Raw genomic sequence first — 19812 nt, forward strand, 5'->3', positions numbered from 1 at the left:
GTTACGTCCGTATATTCTTCTATCTTCCACTTGTCTGCGATGTACCACCCTTATATTTGTAGCCGCATTACCTGACAGACTCTGGATGCAACACAGGGTCGTCTTTGATTTGTGAGGATATTCAAGAGCACACTGTCACCCATACAGGCGGCAGAGTAAGCAGTGTCGAAGTTGACCATCATCCATCCGATCTTCCAACAACTTATAACATTCTCATCAGTCCCTCATGGCTACCTTATATGGCGTGTCGAGTAGTCACCGGGCTCAGCAACTGGTTTGGAAAAGACAATAGATCTGCTCCACGCCAGGATCCTGGTCACTCATTATCTGCCAGTACTCAAGCGCTCAAGCCTGGTCCGACCACAGCGACGTTCTCTGTCCTTTCGAGCAACAAGGGACCATGTGGCGAGAAGGCGATTCAAAGCACAGGCTTCGCTTACCTGGCCTTCTATTCTGACTTCCTTGTTGTTCTTCTAGGCTTTGAAAACTGGACTGCCATCGCCTTGTGAACTTGCGCCACCCATCCGATATGCATCGTTCCTCCTTATTGTATCATCGCTTTGAACCTAGTAAGCCCCTGCTCATACGCTATATAAAGCACCCAACCTTTCATGCTTTTGATCCCACCCCACTTGACTATCTCATCGCTAAACTCTTTTGTCTTGAGACATCCCATGATGACCGGACAATACCAGAGGCTCCCGACAGATGAAGAAGCGCTCAAAGCTCTAAACCCGTGAGTATGAGTATGCATGCGTGTTACACTTGATCTGACAACAGCACTTTAGACAGACGATCAGCAATGACCCTTCCGGAAACCAAAGGTGAGGAAAGGCGCCATCATCGTACGGAGAGAACTACTTAACAAGGGCATGTACAGCTGGGTCAGGAGAACCCTACAACGTCTTACAAGCTGCGAATGCATCAGCTTCAGTCTTCTCATGGGGCTGCTATTCTTCATAGCGCTATTCGTCTTGGTTCGTGAATACCACTGGACCCAATCAAATATCACACTACTAACTCGTATGCATAGATCATCAAGGGGTTGACGGTCCTCGTAGAGGATGCTCGCGCACCCAGTCCAATCGCAGGCACTGAATTAAGCAACAGTACTACTACGGAGTGGGACGAGTGTCCTGCAGCAGTCGTTTGGAGTGGCTTAGTGCATGTTCTTATACTCTTGCAAGCCTGTTTTCTCCTTATATTCAAGTTCTCGTTCTCGACGTGCGTTGTATATTTCTTCATTCCACATGGTCATAGATCTACAAATGAACTCACGCCGGTTTCCTTTCGATTTAGGCGTCGTACAACCGACCTTCTCATCCGTAAATCGCTCCGCGCATACCCCGTTCTGCTCGTCGTCGGTTTCTGCATACTGGTCCTGTACGGCGGCCACTGTTCAGACTCTGCGCCAGGTACTTTTGCATTTACAGCTTGGACCGAAGCGCTAGTCATCGTGCCATCTATAATCGCCTATCAAATTGGGTAAGTGTTGTATTGCTTCTGGGTGCTGGAGGGACTTCAGATACTGATGAAAGTCTTCATGACAGGATGGACGAGATGCGCTTAGATCCCAAGGATGACACAATTATGCTCGAGGAGCTTGATAGCGTTTGTTGTCAGTGTCTCTGACATGGAAGGTTCATTGCGAAACAACGACACCTAGCCTGGCAGTGACGCAGTCTCTCTCTCTATCCTTTATTCTGGACATTCCGGTCATCAAATATATGTAAATAAAAAATATCCCTATGTACAACAATTGATATGTTCACAATTCACAAGCTGACGCTACCTCAGGCTGCAAATTGAACACCGATAACTAATTGTGTGTATACAACAAAATAGCTCCCTCTCGCATGTTTACCTCACGCCGGATATCAAAACCCCCTACGCTCATATTGTTGAGGGACTGCTGCTTATGGGGTAGAGGGGATGTACATTGGCTCAATTCTGTGCAGTATGGCGTGAGAAAGATCCTTCCGAGTCACTCCGATCCTTAAGCTTTTAAGCGCTTAAGCGCCACACAACTTGAAGCTCGCCAACTTGAACCTACATCACTTTCGACCTTGTCATCCTTTCACCACCTCTCCAGAACCCTCTGTGTTAGACTACCAGATTTTTGTTTCTGACTCTCTTGCTCGATTATGCTAAATGACTGTATCCTCGGAGAGACCGGCCTCAGTACATACCACTGCCCGCCAGACGCGAGAACGCCGAAACCTCCCCTGTTTCTGCCAGAGGGGGGCCACTGTCACTGCTTGACCATGCTTTCTTCGTTCTTTGGGAGAACATGGGCTCTTCTTGTCTATGTGCTTCCATACTTGTGGCCTCCGAATGTCGGACAAGGCAGTACATGCGCAGTGCGAGGCAGTGACGGATCCTTGTTCGACCAATGCGGTAACATCTTTGTGCAATTGTCTTCTTGCGTCTAGTTCATGATTCGAACGCTATGACTGCCGCCACCGTTCACACCATAGCATTTCCTATTGTTCCTCGTTTGCTATGAAGTCACTGTGGCGCGTTGTACACAAGTTATAAGATGGCGTAGCTCTCTTGAGATTCATGACACCAACCAGTCTACCGTTCCACTACTGTCAGCTCTACCGCACAGAATCCTCCATGGACTACCTACGTATACCAGCACAGGTCCACATCAGACTCCCCACTGACAACGAGATCCCACAAGAACAGGAAGTTGACACGACGTGCGTCCATTTATTATCTCTTCGCTGGAAGTTTCACTCTCTGACGAGATGCCCTATCCGTAGACACTCTGAATCAGATTTACCCGGTCACTCACCCGTTGCAATCATAGCGTGAGCATATATGAAACTTTGTATTCACTCAATCCATACTAAGGACTTGAACTTCAGCCCAGCTTGCGCAACTGAGGATATGCTAGACGAAGAACAGTGGCACTTGGCGCTGAACCCGCAACAGCCTGGTGCACCGTCCGGGGCCGAACAACAACAGCGGTCCAACGCTAATACGAGCTCCAAGCCCGGACAACCCAAACCAACCAAACCCTCCTGGTTTGCGCTCATAATGGAATTTCTCTTCCTTGTCGCAGTCTGCGCTCTGGTGCGTACTACTTACTCTGACCGTCACTTCCTCATCAACTGTCGTCGTAATGATGGCAAACCTTTGGATGACACGGACAGATCGTTAAGGCCGACATAGCATTCGTAAAGGATGCCCAGACCCTCGTTCCAGTGGATGGGGACGAAGGTACCCAACTGAAGGAGTATGATACGTGCCCAACGATGGTCGCCTGGAGCGGCTTCGTGCTCGCTCTCATCTCTTTCCAGGCCCTCTGTTTTGTGATTCACGACTATTGCCTTCCAATGCATGTCCTCACCATCATCCACACAATGCACCCCAATCATGGGTCGCTGATCATGACCTGCATGCCCTGATCACAAACTCCAGCCAATTCATCACTTGGCCCCTCCTCACCAAATTCTTCCATCCCTACCCAATCCTCTTCATGCTCGGCATTTGCATCGGGATCATCTACGGAGGCACATGCTATCAAGCCGCTCACAACGTCTTCGCATTCTCCGCCTGGACGGAGGTGATCGTCTTCTTGTTGTCTGTGGTTTATGTGTTATTCAAGTACGTCGCCTGCATCCTCATCACCACGGTTCGGTGTTGACGCTGTCGGCGGAATTTAGCTTATGATGCGTAGGGCTTGCCCGACCTAATTTGCAGCCCAGGGATATAGACGATAAAGTTGTAGAATTTTTCTGTGAGAATATGTGCGGCTCATGCTATGATTCTGATTGAATTGTAGCTTTTGCGAATTATGTACTGTATACCCTCGGGACCATATATACCTGTTCTCTCCCTTTAAGGACGTTCTATATAGAAGTCCTTCCGTTGATCCTGGAACGTGAAGTTGAGCTCACTGTTCGCCCCAGCCGCCTCGTGAGTTATGGCTCTGTGAGCGACCGGTCGACCGTGATATCTCTTCAAGCAATACTAGCTCATGCTATGTTAACTTCACTAGCATCCACAAACGTACAACGGTACATTATTCGTCTTCACACTTGTCCTTGTTTCTTCTCTCTATCTATATCTCCTCTCGTCCCTCCCCACCAAACCTCCCAGTCTACACACCCCGCGCCTATACCATCTCCATCTCACAACGGCAACCCGCAAACCTCACAGTCCGACCCCCCATGCGAATTCTCAAACGTACAATGCGGACACACCCTCAGCCCTCCCCCACCAGACCCGCCAGCTCCCGATCCGGCGCCACCACCAAGGCCCCCGAGTCCACCTGCACCTTCCGCACCTCCGAACTGTTCGTACAGCTCTGGAGGGATGTCTTCGTCCATGAGGTGGGAGGAGGCTCCAGAGGGAGCAGGTTGCGAGGGACGTGCGGGTGCTGTTTTCATTAGACGGAAACGTTAGTATTGTGAGAAGAAGAGGAAGTTAGGGAAGAGGACGTACGGCCTGATTCGCGAGCGAATGTGATGATGGTCTGCCAGCTTTCCGTTCCAACGAGAGGGTCAAGCACCGCCGGATCGTCCAAGCTCTGTGCAGAGGCGACCTTTATCAAGACTTTCATATCCGCCTTTTCAAAAACAAAATAAAACAAAGCTCCTATCAATTCGACCGCTTCACGAGATAATGCGAGAGAACGCGCACCTCAGAGAACAACCCAGACGTCCCCAAAAAGGCCACCAGATGCCAATCCGAGAGATACTTGGCGAGTGCGAGACGGCGGAGCACGTCGCGGTCGTGTTTGCTGTCCTGGACGTCGGGAGCATGGAGCTCGTTGAGTCTGTGCAGGACTTTCTCGATTTTTTGATCTTCTAGGCCTGGTCTGTTTTCGATTGGGAAGGCGATAGAATGGAACAACGGAGATGGATTTTGTGGGAACCCATGTGTGACCTATCGAATGTATTCGATGTGATGAGTATTCGGCACATGCGAAACAGGAAAAGGAAAAGTATGGACTCACATTGACGAGCAAGTATTCTACAGGGAACGCCGGCTTCGCACTCTTCTTCACCTCGATCTTATACTCATTCCTATACCTGAAAAACACGTCGGGCACATATCTCGCCTCGTCCCCGTCTTCGCCTCTACTCTCTGCCTTCACTCTCATCACCCCGGGATCCACGCTCGCCTCGATCATATCCGCCTGTACCATCCCCACAGCCTGTTCCGAAACCTGATACGCCGACACGTCGATCTGATTGTCCTCTGTACCCGTCAGTACGGCGGTGACGAGTCTCGAGGAGAAGGCTCCGGTGGGCGAGGATCGAGAGGGCATAGGGTGGAGGGATTGCATGTGTGCGGCGAAGATGACTTCGAGGGAAGAGAGAAAGAACGAATTCGGGTGTCTCTTGTATTTCGTCTTTGACCTATCTTCCGGCTCAGGATCCAAATCCGTGAAGATATAGCCCACGATCGACAAGGGCGTCGACGCAGATTTGGCGAGCTCCTTCAACCGTGGTTCGTCATCCCAAGGTAGACCGAGCGAGAGACCGTCCAGTTCGCCTTCTTGAGGTGGTTCGTGGATGGCTTCGACAACGGCTTTGACACCCATAGGGACTTTGTCGTAGGGCTCGTAACGGCCGATCAGCCAGCCGAAGCGTTGGACACCAGTTACGCGCCAAGCGTGCAGGAACCGGTCGACGATGTCCATGGAGGCGATCTCGAGATGGTCGACTGTACGGAAGGGTTGACTCTGGAGGGTGATAGCTGAAGGTTGGCATGCAGTACAGATCCCTGCGGGCCAGGGGAGATGGCCACCAGTCGGACAAGGCACCTTCACTTTGTAGTCCGGCGGAGACAGCGGTGGAAGGGAAGCAGCGGCAGTGGAAGAGGTCTTCGGTGTGAGTTTCCGGAGGTAGGAATGGAAAGAAAGATGTTTGATGTTATGTTCGGTGTGATAAGAGGAATCGTAGGGTTCGAGGGGCATGCAATGGTCGCACATGGCGTTGGGGCCGTGCTTGCAGAATTGAGCATCACGACCCCGAGGAATCTTACCATCCTGGGAGCGCCAGTAACGGTCGACTGCATCCTCTTCGACATTCTCCCATGGCCGAGCAGTGGAAACCTGGATACCTGTCGGTTTAGAGGCATTGGCCACGACCTGGGCTGGTGCTTGAGACACGCTTCCCGACGGCCGTTGTTGGTAAGAAACAAAGACGAGGTCCCCATGTCTATATGTTAATAAATAAGAGACGAGATGGATACAGCGGCAACCCGTGATGAACGCACTTGAGCCCGAGATCCTTCATGTTGCGCCCCTTTAGTGTGGAGACAGAGGTCTCGTTGCCTCGAGGCTGATTCGAGATCGCGAGGGTCGAGACATCACAGTCTGTGGTCGTTTCCACTATCTAGAATACTTGAGTTAATATCCAGAAGGCCTTTCGATACATGGTGGATGTAATGACCTTGGCCACGAGCTCTTCGATCTTGGTGGTGGGCTCCACTTCGAAACGAAAGTTACCATCGCGGGAGCGAATACGAACAAGCTACAACACCAACGGTCAATACGACGCATTATACAATTAATTTGGAGAAAACGGACCATAACGTCTCAAGCAAAAGAGTGTGGCGGTCAAGAGAGAGGGCGACGCGTCTTCGAAACGGACGCGTCATGCTGACCAATCATGCACGCGAGATCAATATTGATCTCATCTCTCGATTCGAGGAATTCGGAATTGTGGGCGTATATAAACGAGCACTGCACCAGCCGAATTCCAGATGGCCTGCAATTCCAGATACTTGCCCCAGGTGGCTGTTCCCCGTCGTCGATCCTACTTACAGCAGACGTGTCCGTCGACGTTCAGCTCAGCACGATGCATGTTCTTCGTCCCCTCTGCTTTGATTGTTGCGTGGCTTCTATCAGCAACCAATGGGACCTTTTACCGATTTCGAAACGGGTCTGGAATACAAATAAGTATGAGGGGATGATGTGTCAGCACCTCTCGTGTGTAAATGCCATGGCGGTCGAGTTGGAGGTGGCGGTTCGCTGATCTGGCGCAATCGAATGTCGCCATTGCGAATCATCAAACAAAACGTTGAGCTGTCCTCGCAATGCAGCCTCTCCCTTTCGCCTATCCTCCTTCTCGTCTTCTTTGTCGTGTACATATATACCTCACCGCATCCTACCCAAGCCCCCTCACACGCCGGCGCTCGTCTGGCGTAGGGCCATGCTCGACTCCCCTTCTTACGAGAGCCCACTCGCCCTCGCGAATCCCTCCGATAGCCTCGTACTTAACTCGTTCGACGCTGAGAGTATACAATCAGAGCTCGCCCTCTGGGAGTCTCTCAATTTTTCTTTCACCGATATGGATAAAGACGGGAGTGGGAGCGGTCTCAACAGACCCCCTTCCTCATCCTCAGGCGCGCGTGCCACGGATTCAAACAATCCCTCAACAGGCTCCAGATCAGCGAACAACGCCAATAATAATAACCTGAGCAGCAACAATCCCGTGCGTACCCAGTAACAAGATTAACGTTCTTACTTCCCCGAATTCCGAATTCAATTAAAGTTGACTTCGTATTCCGAATTCATCATTGTCCAGGTTCCCACCCACCATACCACCGGTGGCGATGCTTCCAGTGCAACGTCTGGGCCGTCCAATGTTGGCGTCAACCCGCTCAGTACGCCGGAGGGGTATGAGGCTCTGGCGAGGGCGTTGCGCACGCTACAGGAGGCGTATATGTTTATGCCACCGCCACCTGTGCCACAAGCCCAAATGCAACAGCAACAGTCGTTCCCTGCTATGTCCGCTCCTGCCCCGCAACATCACCACCACCAACAGCAGCAGCAACATCAACAGTCTAACGATGCCTCGCAGTACCTCGCCAACTTCTCTCCCAACATGCTCAACCAGCTTCCGCTGCTCCAGCTCCAGATGCAGGCTCAGCTACTGCAACAGCAGCAGCAACAACAGCATCAGCAACACCATAACTCCCCTCCGCCATTCTCTCTCCCTCACCAGCATCAACACCCACAACAGCCCCAGACCCAGCTTCATCATCAAACCCAGCAGCAACAACGTGAGCAACAACAACAACAGGAGTTCAACAACGCCCTCTCCCTCTTCCCCTTCCTCTCTCCTAATTCTCCCTTCTCGCCCCCTCCTGGGCCGTCCTCCGGCTCATCGTCCCACCTCCAACAATCCCACCACTCCCACCCGTCCGCGTCCTCGTCCTCCGCACCCATGTCCATAAACACCCAACTCCAATCTTCGTCCTCCCCCGTATCCGCTAACTCCACCGCTCCTACATCCCCTAATCTTGGCTCCGCCCAAGACTCAGGTCAGGGGATGGGTATGGGTATGGGTATGGGCGGTATGGGCAGGGATTCGCCAGAGACGGAGACGGGTATGGCTGAGGAGAAACGGAGGCGGAATACCGCCGCGTCTGGTAAGGATATCTTTATACCACCGCCCTCCTTCCTCCTCGCAGTCGCCTCAACGCGATTATCACGCATCCAAACCTAATCCAACGCACGTCCAATATTAACCAACCAACCCCCCTTCCCAGCCCGCTTCCGCGTCAAAAAGAAACAAAAAACACACAACCTCGAACGGACCGTCTCCGAACTAACCGGCCGCGTCGACGAGCTCGAGCAGGAAGCTTCCGACCTGCGACGAGAGAACGGATGGCTGAAGGAGATCGTGACGTTGAAGAGTAAGCGGTCGACTGGGGACCTGATTCAGGCCGCTACGGCGTCGGGATCGGGGTCTGGTGGCGGGGATGGCGGTGGTGGCTCGGGAAAGGGTAAGGACGGAGGGGGGAATGGGAGTGGGAGCGGGAATGAGACGGATAAGGGGGAGGGAGGGAGTGGGGCTGGTGCGGGAGGTGGGGGTGGAGGAAGGAGGAAGAAGACGCCGTGAGGGAGGTCTCAGATGTTAGGGCGAGGTTCGGTGGTTGAGAAGGCGGGCCAAATAAAGGACATCGTTGATCTACGACACGGAGAATAATTTATATCCAAATGCTGTATCTATCCTGTTGAACTTTACGCTGTATCCTCCAGTGCAATTCTTTCCTAGTCATTCATTGCGGGCCTTTGGCAGAATGCCGCACCAGGGGCAGATATGTGTGGAATCCAGGGGGGGTGTATGTCTGGAATATAAAGCGATGGATAGCAGCAAGGATAGTACATGGATACTCAACGAATAACGACAATGAATGCTGAGAGAACAGAGCGTCCGGCGGGGGCTACACAACTTTCTTCCCTACACCCGTGGATGTTGTCGGTGAGGAGGGCTGTGACGACGGCGTAGGATGTGATGGGTCTGAACCAGTATTATTGTCGCCTTTCAGGTTCGTCAGCCCGAGGTTCTTGAAGTCGTCACGGTCCATGAGTCCCCTGTTGGGCCACAGTAGAACACAACTATGCGTCAGCAAACGGAAGCCTAACATTATAAATCCCTCAAGTAGGAATGTACCAGTCGAGACTGAGTTAAAAACAGACAGAGTATGATGGAGACACAGAATATATATGCAAAGAGAGAACCACGTACTTCCTCATCCTACAATCCAAATAATCCCGGCTCAGATGTCTGCACTCCGTCGACGCATTATCGTTCTTCTTCATGCACTCCATATACACCATCATCGTGTCCCTACACTCGCCTTCACCCACGAACAGTACTGCTAGGTAAGTATTTTGTATGGACTTCGAATGAGTGGATAGACGTACCCCAGTGGTCCAGCGGGAAGGATCCCCTGTCGGGTGGCGAGACGGAGAAACCGCCAGAGATCGAGGGAGGGCGGCCGAATGACATGATTCAGCGAGGTTTATATTCAGAAGCGCAAAACAAAAACTAGGGAAATATTTTGACGTTTCTCGGTGAGAAGTCGCAGAGGCGATGAACTGGAATCAATGATGAGGTGGAGGAAGAGGCTTTACGCCACATTTGCGCCACAACTTGCCTCGGGGCGACTCGGGTAAAACAAACCATACCGTCCCGGCTCCTTCTTGAAATCCAGACTCAAAGATCGTGGAAGACAATCGTTCCTCTTCACCATAGACATTCAACCTTCCTCATTTTCTCTCTTTCTCAGCCGCCCCCTAACAACCACTCTTTGCCCGTTCCCTTGATCTCTCCTGCCTCGCACTCTACCCCCTCGCTCCTCACCCGTTCCTCGGATTCCTTTTTGGTCACACCGGGGGCCCACGAACAACCGCTTTTCTTTTTTTCTACGACCACCGACACTAGTAGATACTATAAAGTATTGCAACGACATCGCACGAATATTACTAGACACCGGTGCATTTGACTAAGTACTCCATCTTGACGCGTACAATGACTCACTAGGAGGCACCGTGCCCTCGCACATAATCTTCCATTTGGTTTGCAATATCTCAAAAGTTATCAACTCTGTCACCATCGTCCGCCCATATATATATTCAATGTACGGGTACTGTGCATAGCTTATTCTCCATTCCAATAAGAACCCTTCTCGACTGGCATCTGTCTTGCGCGAGGCGACCTAATACCACCAGTAACAACCTTGATTGTAACACTTTGATAAAGTGGCACTCAAATGATGCCTTCTGCCCAGAATAATTATCTGGAGGATTTGCCATGAGCCGTTAAGTATAAGCGACTTCAGCCTCTGCAGGTGAGATTTATGGACCGCCGTGAGTGAGTGCGACGACTGCGAAGAGTTCCCTGATCGAAGGCATAAACATATGAGCTGCCTCCGGAACGGCGGAATTTATGGACCATGGATTGAGATCTGACACCGACTACTTACAAACGGGCGATGCGTAGTTCCTCAGTATGGTTAATTAGCAAACTTTCATGATTGCTAATCGCACTGTGCAACCTGAAAATGAGGATATCGAAGGTGCGAGTCCGGCGCAAATATTTTTATTTGTTCTCTACGGAAAGTCATCCAGTGGAAGACAATGAAAAGGTAATAGAATGTCCATGAAATCACACGAATCAAAAATCGAGACCCTGTCCATGCCCAATCCGTCGTTCCGATGGTGATCCGATTCCGATGATCTCATGTCAGTAACATGCGCTGCCTAGACGGTGGGCGAGAATTAACTGCCAGCTACCAGCAGAAATATGAACGGTTCCTAGTATGAAGAGGTCGTCAACAGCGATGAGCTGCCCAGTCTTCGAGTACATGGGGTGATTCTGTTCCAGCGTTCGTGGAATGAGTTAGTGTGCGGCAACAACTAAGTAGCAGTAGACTCTCGTCAGACCGAAAAATAAAAACGCACTTTTAAATAGTCCTTCATGGATGTACCGAGGTGTCGCACAAACTGACGAAGCGTGATGGGGTTCTTGTCCTGCGTTTGGTCTCTTATTCCTATTTGCCGCTGCCATGACTCATCGTCCAGCTGAGAAGGCACGGAGATGCAATGAGTGATTGTAGACTGTTGAATATATTACGCAAAAACTAAGGGCATACCCATAGGCGAACTTGGGTGGTAGCCTTTCCCCCGAGTTCTGCTACCTCGTGCCACCCGCGAAGATGAGTACCAGTTCCCTCACAGGCTTGAGTGACAGTCAGGCCCAGGCCTCTTCCGTAAAGATGGTCGAAGAATATAGGCTTCTCGAGCTTGGCTCCCACCACATATCGACCGCAATTTGAGTCAGTGACGGGCTGCCAGTAACGCTGAGGGATCACCGATTTACACAAATCGTTGTAGAAGTCGAGGCATATGGGCATGTGAGGGTATCCGAGGGCGTTGGGAGGGAGGAAGAAGCATCTCCGAGAGCCCTCGTAGCAGACATGGAGAGAGTTGAACGGCGTATTTAGAATGGTTTCAAACGCCCTGCGAGCATCTTCTTTTCCAAACGAGTGTGAGATCAAACCGCACTCTAAAAGAGCGGCATTCATGCCACCATTGATCGTCTGAAGTTCGTGGTCATCATGATGTGATAGCAGATACCCATAGACAAGGCTTACCTTCTGGCAAGACACCAAATCCGCCACAATAGTCTGGGCCCTTGTCAGGACAGGAGAACAACCACTGGCAGTGCGTTGGGTGACACTGGACATCGAGTGGATTGACGCAAAATTTCTTGGTGTGTGTCGGAGAGATATCTGCGAGTGCTTGCGACATTGCAAGTCATCGTACACGCCCTTTAAACTACGGCGCCATGATGAAGTGAAGGTGAGTCAAGTAATGAGGAAACAGGTATTTGGCCTCCGGGAAATACTATGCTGGGGCAGCAATGATCGCATTCGACTGTTATGGTTTCAAGTTTAAACTCAGTAAACGTGGCGGCGCGTCTTCAACTTGAAGGGAACAAAGGACGACCCACACAAGATGTATACCCTTCAACACACGGGCACAGGTGCAGCGCATGGTCACAGCTAAGTTGAGGTCTGCATAATAAGAATGGAATCCGACATCAGCCGGCTGTTCTCCTCGGATAGGGGTGGCCACCACAAAGTTTTGATGCTGTATGCTGGATCACAGCGCCCTGTCTCCCGCGAAGTCCGAGAGCGTGGGGCATGAGCTGTAAAGAAAATAGACCAGATGCAACTTTCCTAGGATCTGCGCGAGTGTCTCGCATGAGTGGACATACTCTACAAAAGGTGTTGCATGATACACACCCTTTCAATCCAAGTGTGAGAAGCTCAGTGAACCGCTAGCACGGCATCGAAGCGGTATCAAGACCTGCGTTACGAGTGTCGAGCTGTTTATATGCCGGAAGTAAACCCATAAGTGCGGATATGAAGCTGTAGCAATGATTTGCGTCTTCAGAGTCCTACCTATCGGAGAATCCTCGCGGTCACAGCCAAAGAGCGGCCAGGTGAGAACTCACGGTGATCCACGGCGAGGTCGTTGACTTGCGTAAGAACTGCCAAAACTTGCCGTCCTGTGCAGAGGATGACGCCGACTCGGAACCTTTGTGTGTCACCACGACCACCGGTGATCGCATTTGATAGTATGACAGTCGGAGAAAACAATGAAGAGAAGGAAGACAAACCTGGTATATTCAGTCCCAGTGTCACGGAGTCGGATGCCATGGCATACTGATCCCACCATGTCCTTTAGGCCGACCTTACACTGAGTCGATCTATATGAAACCGTTTTACACTCTGATACCTTGAATTACCGGCACAGGGTGATCCCAGCTATCCTGACCAGTTTCGCGCGAATATTTTCCTTGTGGATAAGAAGCATGTCAGTACTTCTTCATCGCACCCTCCCAATCAGACCACGGTAGCTAAAGGCATACTTCTGATAGCTCGACAACTTCGAATCAGTACTGGTGTTACCCATTTTTTTTTATGGTGGGCAGATAGGACACCACTGCTGTGCTATATGAGCGCAATCCTCGGTGGTATGGCGAAGTAGGATCTCAACCCACGGTGACAATGAAGTAACTTGTACAAAGCAGAAGATACCAAGACCATCAGAAAAGGACGATATTATAAATAGTAGAGTTAGATTGACGGGTGGCATCATGTGGATAAAGTTGCAAGGACTTACACGTACATATATCACGCTGTTTCAGGTGGCGCTTTTCGCGACGAAAGAGGGACTCGGTAAGAATAAACACGTTACGTGGGTTGTGTCCCAATCAACTTTCCGGTTGCCATACTAATATAGAAACCCGATTTTGGAAGTGACCCCTTTTCGATTCAGAGGCGAGTCCTGGTAGTTCGCTGTGCAGAAACATCAGGAGATATTGGAGTCAGAGATCTGAGACATATCGGACCTGTTCATGGGTTCGCCGTGATCCCGAGAGCTTTCCCGTCCGAAATTATCGCCTGCATCCACAAGTCGGCGGACGTATTCAGCACCCGCAGCTTCCCTCGCGCTCTGCCTCCTTATAAGCACGCACTGCTGAGCCTTTGGAGCGCTTGTCGCGGGTCTTGAGTCTATTGTATTTGGCACTAGGGATCTACAGACCGCAATCGCGGACTATACACTCCGAGAAAATTAGACTCCATAGCCATTGCCCTCTAGGCTCTAAACACGAACATGCAACAGGCTCTGCTCCGTATAGCACGTAAAAGCTTCCATAGTGCGGTCAATCTTCGTGACAATAGGGCTCATGTGGAAGTGGAGACTTGAAGGTTTTTACGAAAGTTTATTAGTTGATCGGACAGATCTTCCGTCAGCACGTTTCAAGAAGCCTTGAAGCCTATACTTAACTTGGTCTAATAGACCTTATATGTTTCAAGTTTACTTGGAACTCGTTGGCGGAAGATCTGTCCGATCCGCCAATGAGCTTTCGCAAAAAGTTTCAAGTTTTAACTAACATATAAGCCCTAATGACCTCGTCATATTATACAGACATTTTGAGAACCGCATAGTAGACCGACCGGAGATAAAGAATGTCCAGCCAGAGAGCCAGAGAATGGGTGACTTACCGTAGAAAAAGAAAAAGTATGTTCTACCCTAAATGGTCACGGAACGTCCTCCGAAATGAAAGATAGAGAGCCGCCTGTTGGTCAAGGAGCAAGATCGGGCTGAAATCGGGGTGAATAGAGATTATCCTGCGGCAAGTCACTCAATGTGAAAGGCAGTATCAATAGCATAAAAAATAAAAGACAGTGAAACACCTAATAGAGGGAGAGGTAACGGCAGTGCTTTCTAGGACAATCCTGCCAAGAGAACTTTCAAACTGATACTGTGTGGGACTGCGACTGCACAAGAAGACAGAAAGTAAGGCCCGGGTCCTCTGATGGTTCGACTTCCATTCTCGCTGCGGGAGTCTCGCGTATGGCATGGGAGCTCGGAAGTTTGTTGGCGGGGAGTTTCTAGCGCGGTAGAGGAGGACGAACAAGCGTACCCGGGCGCAAGATGGCCGCTGAGGTGAAGACGGCGATTACCAAGAGCACTCCGAATTGCCCGATGCTAGAATTCCGACACAGAGGCTCAGATCTTGGCACTCGGTCCCAGTCCTGTGGCGCTAAGCTCACCATAAGTGCGATTTTACTCACTGGTCTTTCCAGACCGCGACTGTCGTGGCTGTCTTTCTCGACTACTTATGTGCAGCTTCATGTCAGGGTTCGAGTGTAGACGCCCGTCAGAGTCTTTTTTACTTCTTTCTTCGAGGCGCATTAATGTTGTATCATTAACTTTGCTACGGTACTTCGCCAACTTCTTGTTTATCCTCGCTCATTAATGCTACGGTACTTCGCCATCCTTGTTTACGCTCGATCTATATTCCCACCTGAATAATTTCAGACCGTGCCAGCTGGTGATGGTCCGGGGTTAGTCAGTAGCGCCCTACACTGGCATTCGCCTTTGTACTCTTGTACTTTTTTTACATGTCCTCCGTGCTATCATGCTTTCCGGATCCGCAGGCATAATAACGCATTACACATACTCACTTGCTCCCCCCTGCTTATCTGTTTGCCCATGTATACCCCCCCCCCTCACTTGACTGCGTATTCCTGCGCTAGGCAACTTGTAAAATTGCCTGACTAGCCGGCCTGATAGAAGGTTTTTATCGACTAGGCTGCATGGTTGGATGTTTATTCCGAACGTATGGTATTTATATAAGGTCCATGCAGAAAACTCCATACACACAAGCAGAATAAAGCGCCCGCAGCAAGCCATCTCCTGCGCAACCCCCATGCTTCCCAAACACGAACTAATTGCGAATCGCCTTGTGCTCAACGAACCATCAGGCCTCGTTGTAGAAGGTCGTCGTCGTATTCGGGGCCAAAAGCACCAACACAAGCCCCGGACCCGGCACCTTGACAGTACAACCCTCATTCCCGTCACAATCAACGTGATGCGTGATCTGCTTCCCCTCCAACTTCCCCTCCTCCCCAATCGTCTGCCCTGCCCACTTGATATTCTTCTTCTCCGTCACCTTCGGCGCAAGCAATGATCTGTACCCAACCGACTTAGCCATGCCTGCCGGGATATGGAACGTCGACGACGTGTGGTTCGAATAGTTAATGAGCACGAGTTTACCGCGGTGGGTTTTCGTGGGGTCCGCAAGACGGGATGTCGAGTCCATGTAGTTGTCGAGGTCGTAAATGCCGTAGGCGGCGATGTGGCTGCTGGCGTTCGTCTTTGAGTTCTGAAGGTTAAGGTCCGTGACGATCGAGCCGTTCTTGGACATGACTTCGCTCATCATGAGGAGGGAGTAGTATGTCGAGCCGGTCCTCCAGCCTTTGCTTTCCAAGGGGTTCTGGGAGGGAGGGGGATCGAAGATGTTGTAGGTTACGCCGTATTCGCGAGTGTGAATGTAGGCTGCGGAGTAGTTGTTGGCGGCTAACGCGAGGAAAGCATCAATCTCCCACAGCGTCGCGGCGAACTGAACAGAGCCAGGTGAGCGATATGAAGTGGACGTCGTTAATGGGGAAATGCGTACTGTGGGTGAGATGAGAGGACAACCTCCGCAAGCACACGAATTGGCTTCACTCATGATGACGGGGATATTGGCCGCGGTCGCCGACGCAACTCCGGCGGACTGGAAACCCGAGTACGAAACGGCTGGATAAGGCGAGATATAAGTGGTCGATACGTATAGATAGCGAATGAGGATATTGCTTACCGGTCGTGTGGGTGAGATAGTTGGAGATGTTGGTGTTGGCGGCGGTGGGACCGAAGCAGTAGATGTTGGGGTAGTGTTGTACGCTATCATACGTAGATAATTTCATCAGTAGATGTCTCGGGTAAAAGCTACAAGACGGATGAGGAGACGCACGCGTAATATTTGTAGTTCTCGCCTGCAAGACCTGCATTCAAGATGTCGGACAGTTCCCTTCGGTGATGGAATGTTGAACGTCACATGTCAAGTGGATGAAAAAGAAACCAAGACTGACCAGTTGCAGCAGATGGAGGGGCCGGCAAAAGAGTCTTTCGCTCTCAGGTCGCCATAGGGCGACGTCGAGAGGTTGCTCAGGATGTAATCGACTTCATCAATCTAGGACCATGACACGAGATAAGCCGAGAGGCCGATACAGAATAGAGTGTAGTAAAGCTCACATATTGCGAGATGTTATACGAAGGGCGGTTCTTATGCCCTTGAAACAGATCCGGCTCCTACACACGAGAAAGAGAAGAGATTCAGTCACATCGCTCAACGCTCACGTAAACGTTCAATGGAAAAAACGCACATTCCCAAGTAAGATCGCATCCAGTCTAGGCCCAAACTTCTCTGTCGCGACACTCGCAATCTTCAGCGCCTCCGCATCTCCGCCGTTCTCGGGTGGCTTATTCATACTCAGCCCCGTCATGAACTGCATCTCCCCTACTTCGTCCGCCATTTTGTTCATGACATCGAACAAGATCGGGCCATAAGTAGTGGCGAGCGTGTAATTCTTCTTAACGTCCAGGTGAATAAGCATGGTATCCAGAGAAGAGCTGTAATTTGAGAATTCCATGGTGTCGCCGCCGACGCGGACGCGGAGCGGGTGAGATATGCGGGCTCTGATGTGGGAGAGGTAGTTCTGCGTAGCCTTGGGAATACCAGAGGTGTCATTTCCCCCTGTTCAACATGAAAGTCGGTATCAGTAGAGGTCCATGTCGCTGAGACAATTCAGCCGGGAAAAAGTGAGTGTTAAAGAAAGCTCACATAGCGTGTTGAACGAGCTCAATTCCCAACTCGTCCCCATATAGTTATCCAGTACGACATTCGCGTACGTCCCCTGAGGTGTTTCTGGGAACCTTACTTCTATTGCGGCGCTGGAAAATCCTGCTAGTGCTAGAGAAGCGACAAGAGCACCTGTAAGAGTTGAATGTATGGTCATGGCGGTGAGATTGAAGATGGTAAAATGAGTTTGAAGAGAAGGCAAAGGCGACGACCAGCGGACGAGCACGCTTAACGAACCCTTTTATACTTACTTGGGGCATAAGAGCTCTTGGCGATGCGGAATGTGTAAAGAGATAAACCTCCATGAGACTCTCCTAGTCCGAACAGGAGAACCGGATGGTTCAGCATAGCCCACAGCCCAGAGCGGGCTGCCTTTCCTCCTACCCAACACTAACATTTTTGGAGGATAGAATTGCCAAGATAGTGACGAGATAACTCGAGCTATGCGCCTGGCCATTGCACTTCGATCTTTGGTTGAGTTTGCCTCTGACTTCTGCCATCCGCTTGCTTCCGCTCTGTTGTTTCTTCCTCAACGCCACACCGGCTAGTTCCGGCTTTCCTATCACCGTTGGTACTTGGGCCACATTTGTATCCGAGTTCGATGCTGCCTCGTTCACGATCATGCCAAGACAGCATGAGCACAGCTGTGCGCTGATTTACAGTCGCCGCGGATGGAGCGAGGGCTGGCGTTGGGAGTAGTAACTCCTTTCCTGACCAGATCGTACTCCGTTGTGGCTGTCCCTTGGGTCACATTCAAGGAAAAGACCACAAAGCTTCCGATGATCAGAAGCTTCCAATGCGAGGAGTGTTGACTTCATCCTCGTATTCCTCTTCCATTGCCTCGCAGAGCCAAGCTAATCGCCCTGTGATTCTGCATACAGCCCGACACTCCTCCCGGAGACTGGTGTAGGCAACGGATTAAACCTCGAAGCTTGGCGCCGTCATCGCGTGTATCGACTGATGACTGGCGCAGTCAGACAGAGACCAGACCAGTTGTGACACTCACATCCGTCTGACTGACGAGAGTTTGGAGTTCGATGACAGAGGAAACGAGGAAGATAGGAACGACAGGAAAACAAATCCGTGTTTCGCTTCATATAACATACCGAATCCGATTCCAGATTACGAGAACAACAAGAATAATGCGACGACAGAAAAAATGGAAAACTGAACTGGGACGAAAACGAGATGGATATCGAGGTTAGATCTTGGCCTTGCCCAAGGGAGCATCGGAGCTGCCTTTGTAGACGAGCGTGGAGGGCGCATAGCCAAATGAGTCTTCAAGGGTGATGTTCTATAGGTAGTAGAAGAGCAGAGCAGTTAGTTAGATTGATTAGGGATATGTAAAGGGTTGTGGAGAGACGGACGAGTTCGCCTGCAATGACGCGGACCTGGATGATGAATATTCGGCGGTTAGAAAAAGAATATAGCAAGGCGTACCACGCAGGGAGATGAAACGTACCATCGACCAATGATGAACAGCGTGCAGCGCCCCGAACCATACCTGAGTCAAGGAAGAAGAAAGTCAATCAAACGGTCAGCGATCCATTTGTGCGTCCATCAATTCGAACATGACGCCACAACGTCCGTAACGCACACCACCTCTCAACCGCCCAGACACATATATAGGCAGACGCGTATACAACGAGTACGTAAAACAACTCACCTCCCTCCCAAAAGTCGACTGGAACGTCTGCTCATACGGCGTAATCGCGTTCAAAGTCAACGGCTCGTCCAATCTGGACTTTGGCACGACCTCCTTCAATCTATCCATCGTCTCCTGAATCGCCTCTTTCGCAGCCTGCCTATTGCTCTCCATAGGTGTGTTCCGTGAACGCTTATCGTAGGACATGATGTGTGGGGCGGGGGAGGTAATGCAGTCGAGGAGAATGGCGAAGTGGTCCCGGGCGTGGCGGAGATGTTTGCCTGAGTGTTTGTGAGGATTGTGAGTGGTTCATCACAGACAAGTATGAGGGATTCGGAGAAGTTGGAAGCAAGTGTAGAGTGTGGGGGAGCAGTACGCACCGATCGTCGATCCTGGCAAGTATTTTGATTGGACGGTAAGCTGCTCGTCGGAGACGAGCGAGTTTTCCAGCAGGTCAATGGCCTGTCCTAACACTGTCGTCGAAACATAGAGTATCTGCTCCAGGTTCTGCATCTCTGTCTCCGTATGCTGGTTGCCGTTCAGAGAGAGGTGATTCATCTCAGTGTGGAGTTGTGCAGAGTCGGAAGAAACACCGTTCACAGCTTCAATTGTGGCGGACATTGTTTAGAAGGCTAGGTCTGATTCCGA

The 19812-nt window shown here is 50.8% G+C and overlaps 9 protein-coding genes across 9 annotated transcripts; 3 read left to right on the forward strand and 6 right to left on the reverse strand.

The window, feature by feature from the left end:
* Positions 1 to 631: 631 nt before the first annotated feature.
* STEHIDRAFT_165015 (uncharacterized protein) lies at positions 632 to 3704 on the forward strand (the record flags this gene model as incomplete). The annotated part of the gene is made up of 12 exons (XM_007299024.1): positions 632 to 736; positions 789 to 824; positions 881 to 977; positions 1034 to 1224; positions 1300 to 1485; positions 1551 to 1611; positions 2599 to 2705; positions 2769 to 2816; positions 2874 to 3081; positions 3162 to 3244; positions 3430 to 3615; positions 3689 to 3704. The coding sequence occupies exons 1-12, from the start codon at positions 675 to 677 to the stop codon at positions 3702 to 3704; spliced, it is 1281 nt and encodes a 426-aa protein (XP_007299086.1). The 5' UTR covers positions 632 to 674.
* A 271-nt stretch (positions 3705 to 3975) lies between these two features.
* Positions 3976 to 6580, reverse strand: STEHIDRAFT_117763 (polyubiquitin-tagged protein recognition complex Npl4 component). Its single transcript, XM_007299025.1, has 7 exons — positions 6551 to 6580; positions 6414 to 6494; positions 6238 to 6356; positions 4970 to 6179; positions 4654 to 4899; positions 4456 to 4579; positions 3976 to 4390 (listed from the first exon to the last, which is right to left on the reverse strand). Exons 1-7 carry the CDS (start codon positions 6551 to 6553, stop codon positions 4143 to 4145), a joined length of 2031 nt encoding a protein of 676 aa, XP_007299087.1. The 5' UTR covers positions 6554 to 6580; the 3' UTR covers positions 3976 to 4142.
* A 1780-nt stretch (positions 6581 to 8360) lies between these two features.
* On the forward strand, positions 8361 to 8654 carry STEHIDRAFT_34052 (uncharacterized protein; the record flags this gene model as incomplete). The annotated part of the gene is made up of 2 exons (XM_007297864.1): positions 8361 to 8397; positions 8518 to 8654. Coding segments are annotated over 2 exons (174 nt in total), but the record flags the coding sequence as incomplete, so codon positions are not given.
* Positions 8655 to 9092: 438 nt separating this feature from the next.
* STEHIDRAFT_117764 (uncharacterized protein) lies at positions 9093 to 9828 on the reverse strand. The gene is made up of 3 exons (XM_007299026.1): positions 9680 to 9828; positions 9501 to 9612; positions 9093 to 9346 (listed from the first exon to the last, which is right to left on the reverse strand). The coding sequence occupies exons 1-3, from the start codon at positions 9762 to 9764 to the stop codon at positions 9196 to 9198; spliced, it is 348 nt and encodes a 115-aa protein (XP_007299088.1). The 5' UTR covers positions 9765 to 9828; the 3' UTR covers positions 9093 to 9195.
* Positions 9829 to 10040: 212 nt separating this feature from the next.
* On the reverse strand, positions 10041 to 10570 carry STEHIDRAFT_107201 (uncharacterized protein; the record flags this gene model as incomplete). Its single annotated transcript, XM_007299027.1, has 3 exons — positions 10041 to 10195; positions 10296 to 10473; positions 10508 to 10570. 3 exons carry the CDS (start codon positions 10568 to 10570, stop codon positions 10041 to 10043), a joined length of 396 nt encoding a protein of 131 aa, XP_007299089.1.
* Positions 10571 to 11000: 430 nt separating this feature from the next.
* On the reverse strand, positions 11001 to 12003 carry STEHIDRAFT_152111 (uncharacterized protein; the record flags this gene model as incomplete). The annotated part of the gene is made up of 4 exons (XM_007299028.1): positions 11001 to 11132; positions 11219 to 11338; positions 11410 to 11856; positions 11911 to 12003. 4 exons carry the CDS (start codon positions 12001 to 12003, stop codon positions 11001 to 11003), a joined length of 792 nt encoding a protein of 263 aa, XP_007299090.1.
* Positions 11990 to 13267, forward strand: STEHIDRAFT_117766 (uncharacterized protein). The gene is made up of 4 exons (XM_007299029.1): positions 11990 to 12193; positions 12270 to 12333; positions 12942 to 13120; positions 13194 to 13267. The coding sequence occupies exons 1-3, from the start codon at positions 12131 to 12133 to the stop codon at positions 12989 to 12991; spliced, it is 177 nt and encodes a 58-aa protein (XP_007299091.1). The 5' UTR covers positions 11990 to 12130; the 3' UTR covers positions 12992 to 13120; positions 13194 to 13267.
* A 2329-nt stretch (positions 13268 to 15596) lies between these two features.
* On the reverse strand, positions 15597 to 17676 carry STEHIDRAFT_144089 (uncharacterized protein; the record flags this gene model as incomplete). Its single annotated transcript, XM_007299030.1, has 8 exons — positions 15597 to 16238; positions 16296 to 16417; positions 16479 to 16561; positions 16632 to 16688; positions 16750 to 16850; positions 16913 to 16969; positions 17044 to 17414; positions 17502 to 17676. The coding sequence occupies 8 exons, from the start codon at positions 17674 to 17676 to the stop codon at positions 15597 to 15599; spliced, it is 1608 nt and encodes a 535-aa protein (XP_007299092.1).
* A 1044-nt stretch (positions 17677 to 18720) lies between these two features.
* On the reverse strand, positions 18721 to 19677 carry STEHIDRAFT_47161 (uncharacterized protein; the record flags this gene model as incomplete). The annotated part of the gene is made up of 5 exons (XM_007297980.1): positions 18721 to 18813; positions 18887 to 18910; positions 18982 to 19023; positions 19186 to 19445; positions 19545 to 19677. 5 exons carry the CDS (start codon positions 19675 to 19677, stop codon positions 18721 to 18723), a joined length of 552 nt encoding a protein of 183 aa, XP_007298042.1.
* Between the last annotated feature and the right edge of the window lie 135 nt (positions 19678 to 19812).

This window comes from Stereum hirsutum (assembly GCF_000264905.1).
Source record: "Stereum hirsutum FP-91666 SS1 unplaced genomic scaffold STEHIscaffold_1, whole genome shotgun sequence".
NCBI lineage: Eukaryota > Fungi > Basidiomycota > Agaricomycetes > Russulales > Stereaceae > Stereum > Stereum hirsutum.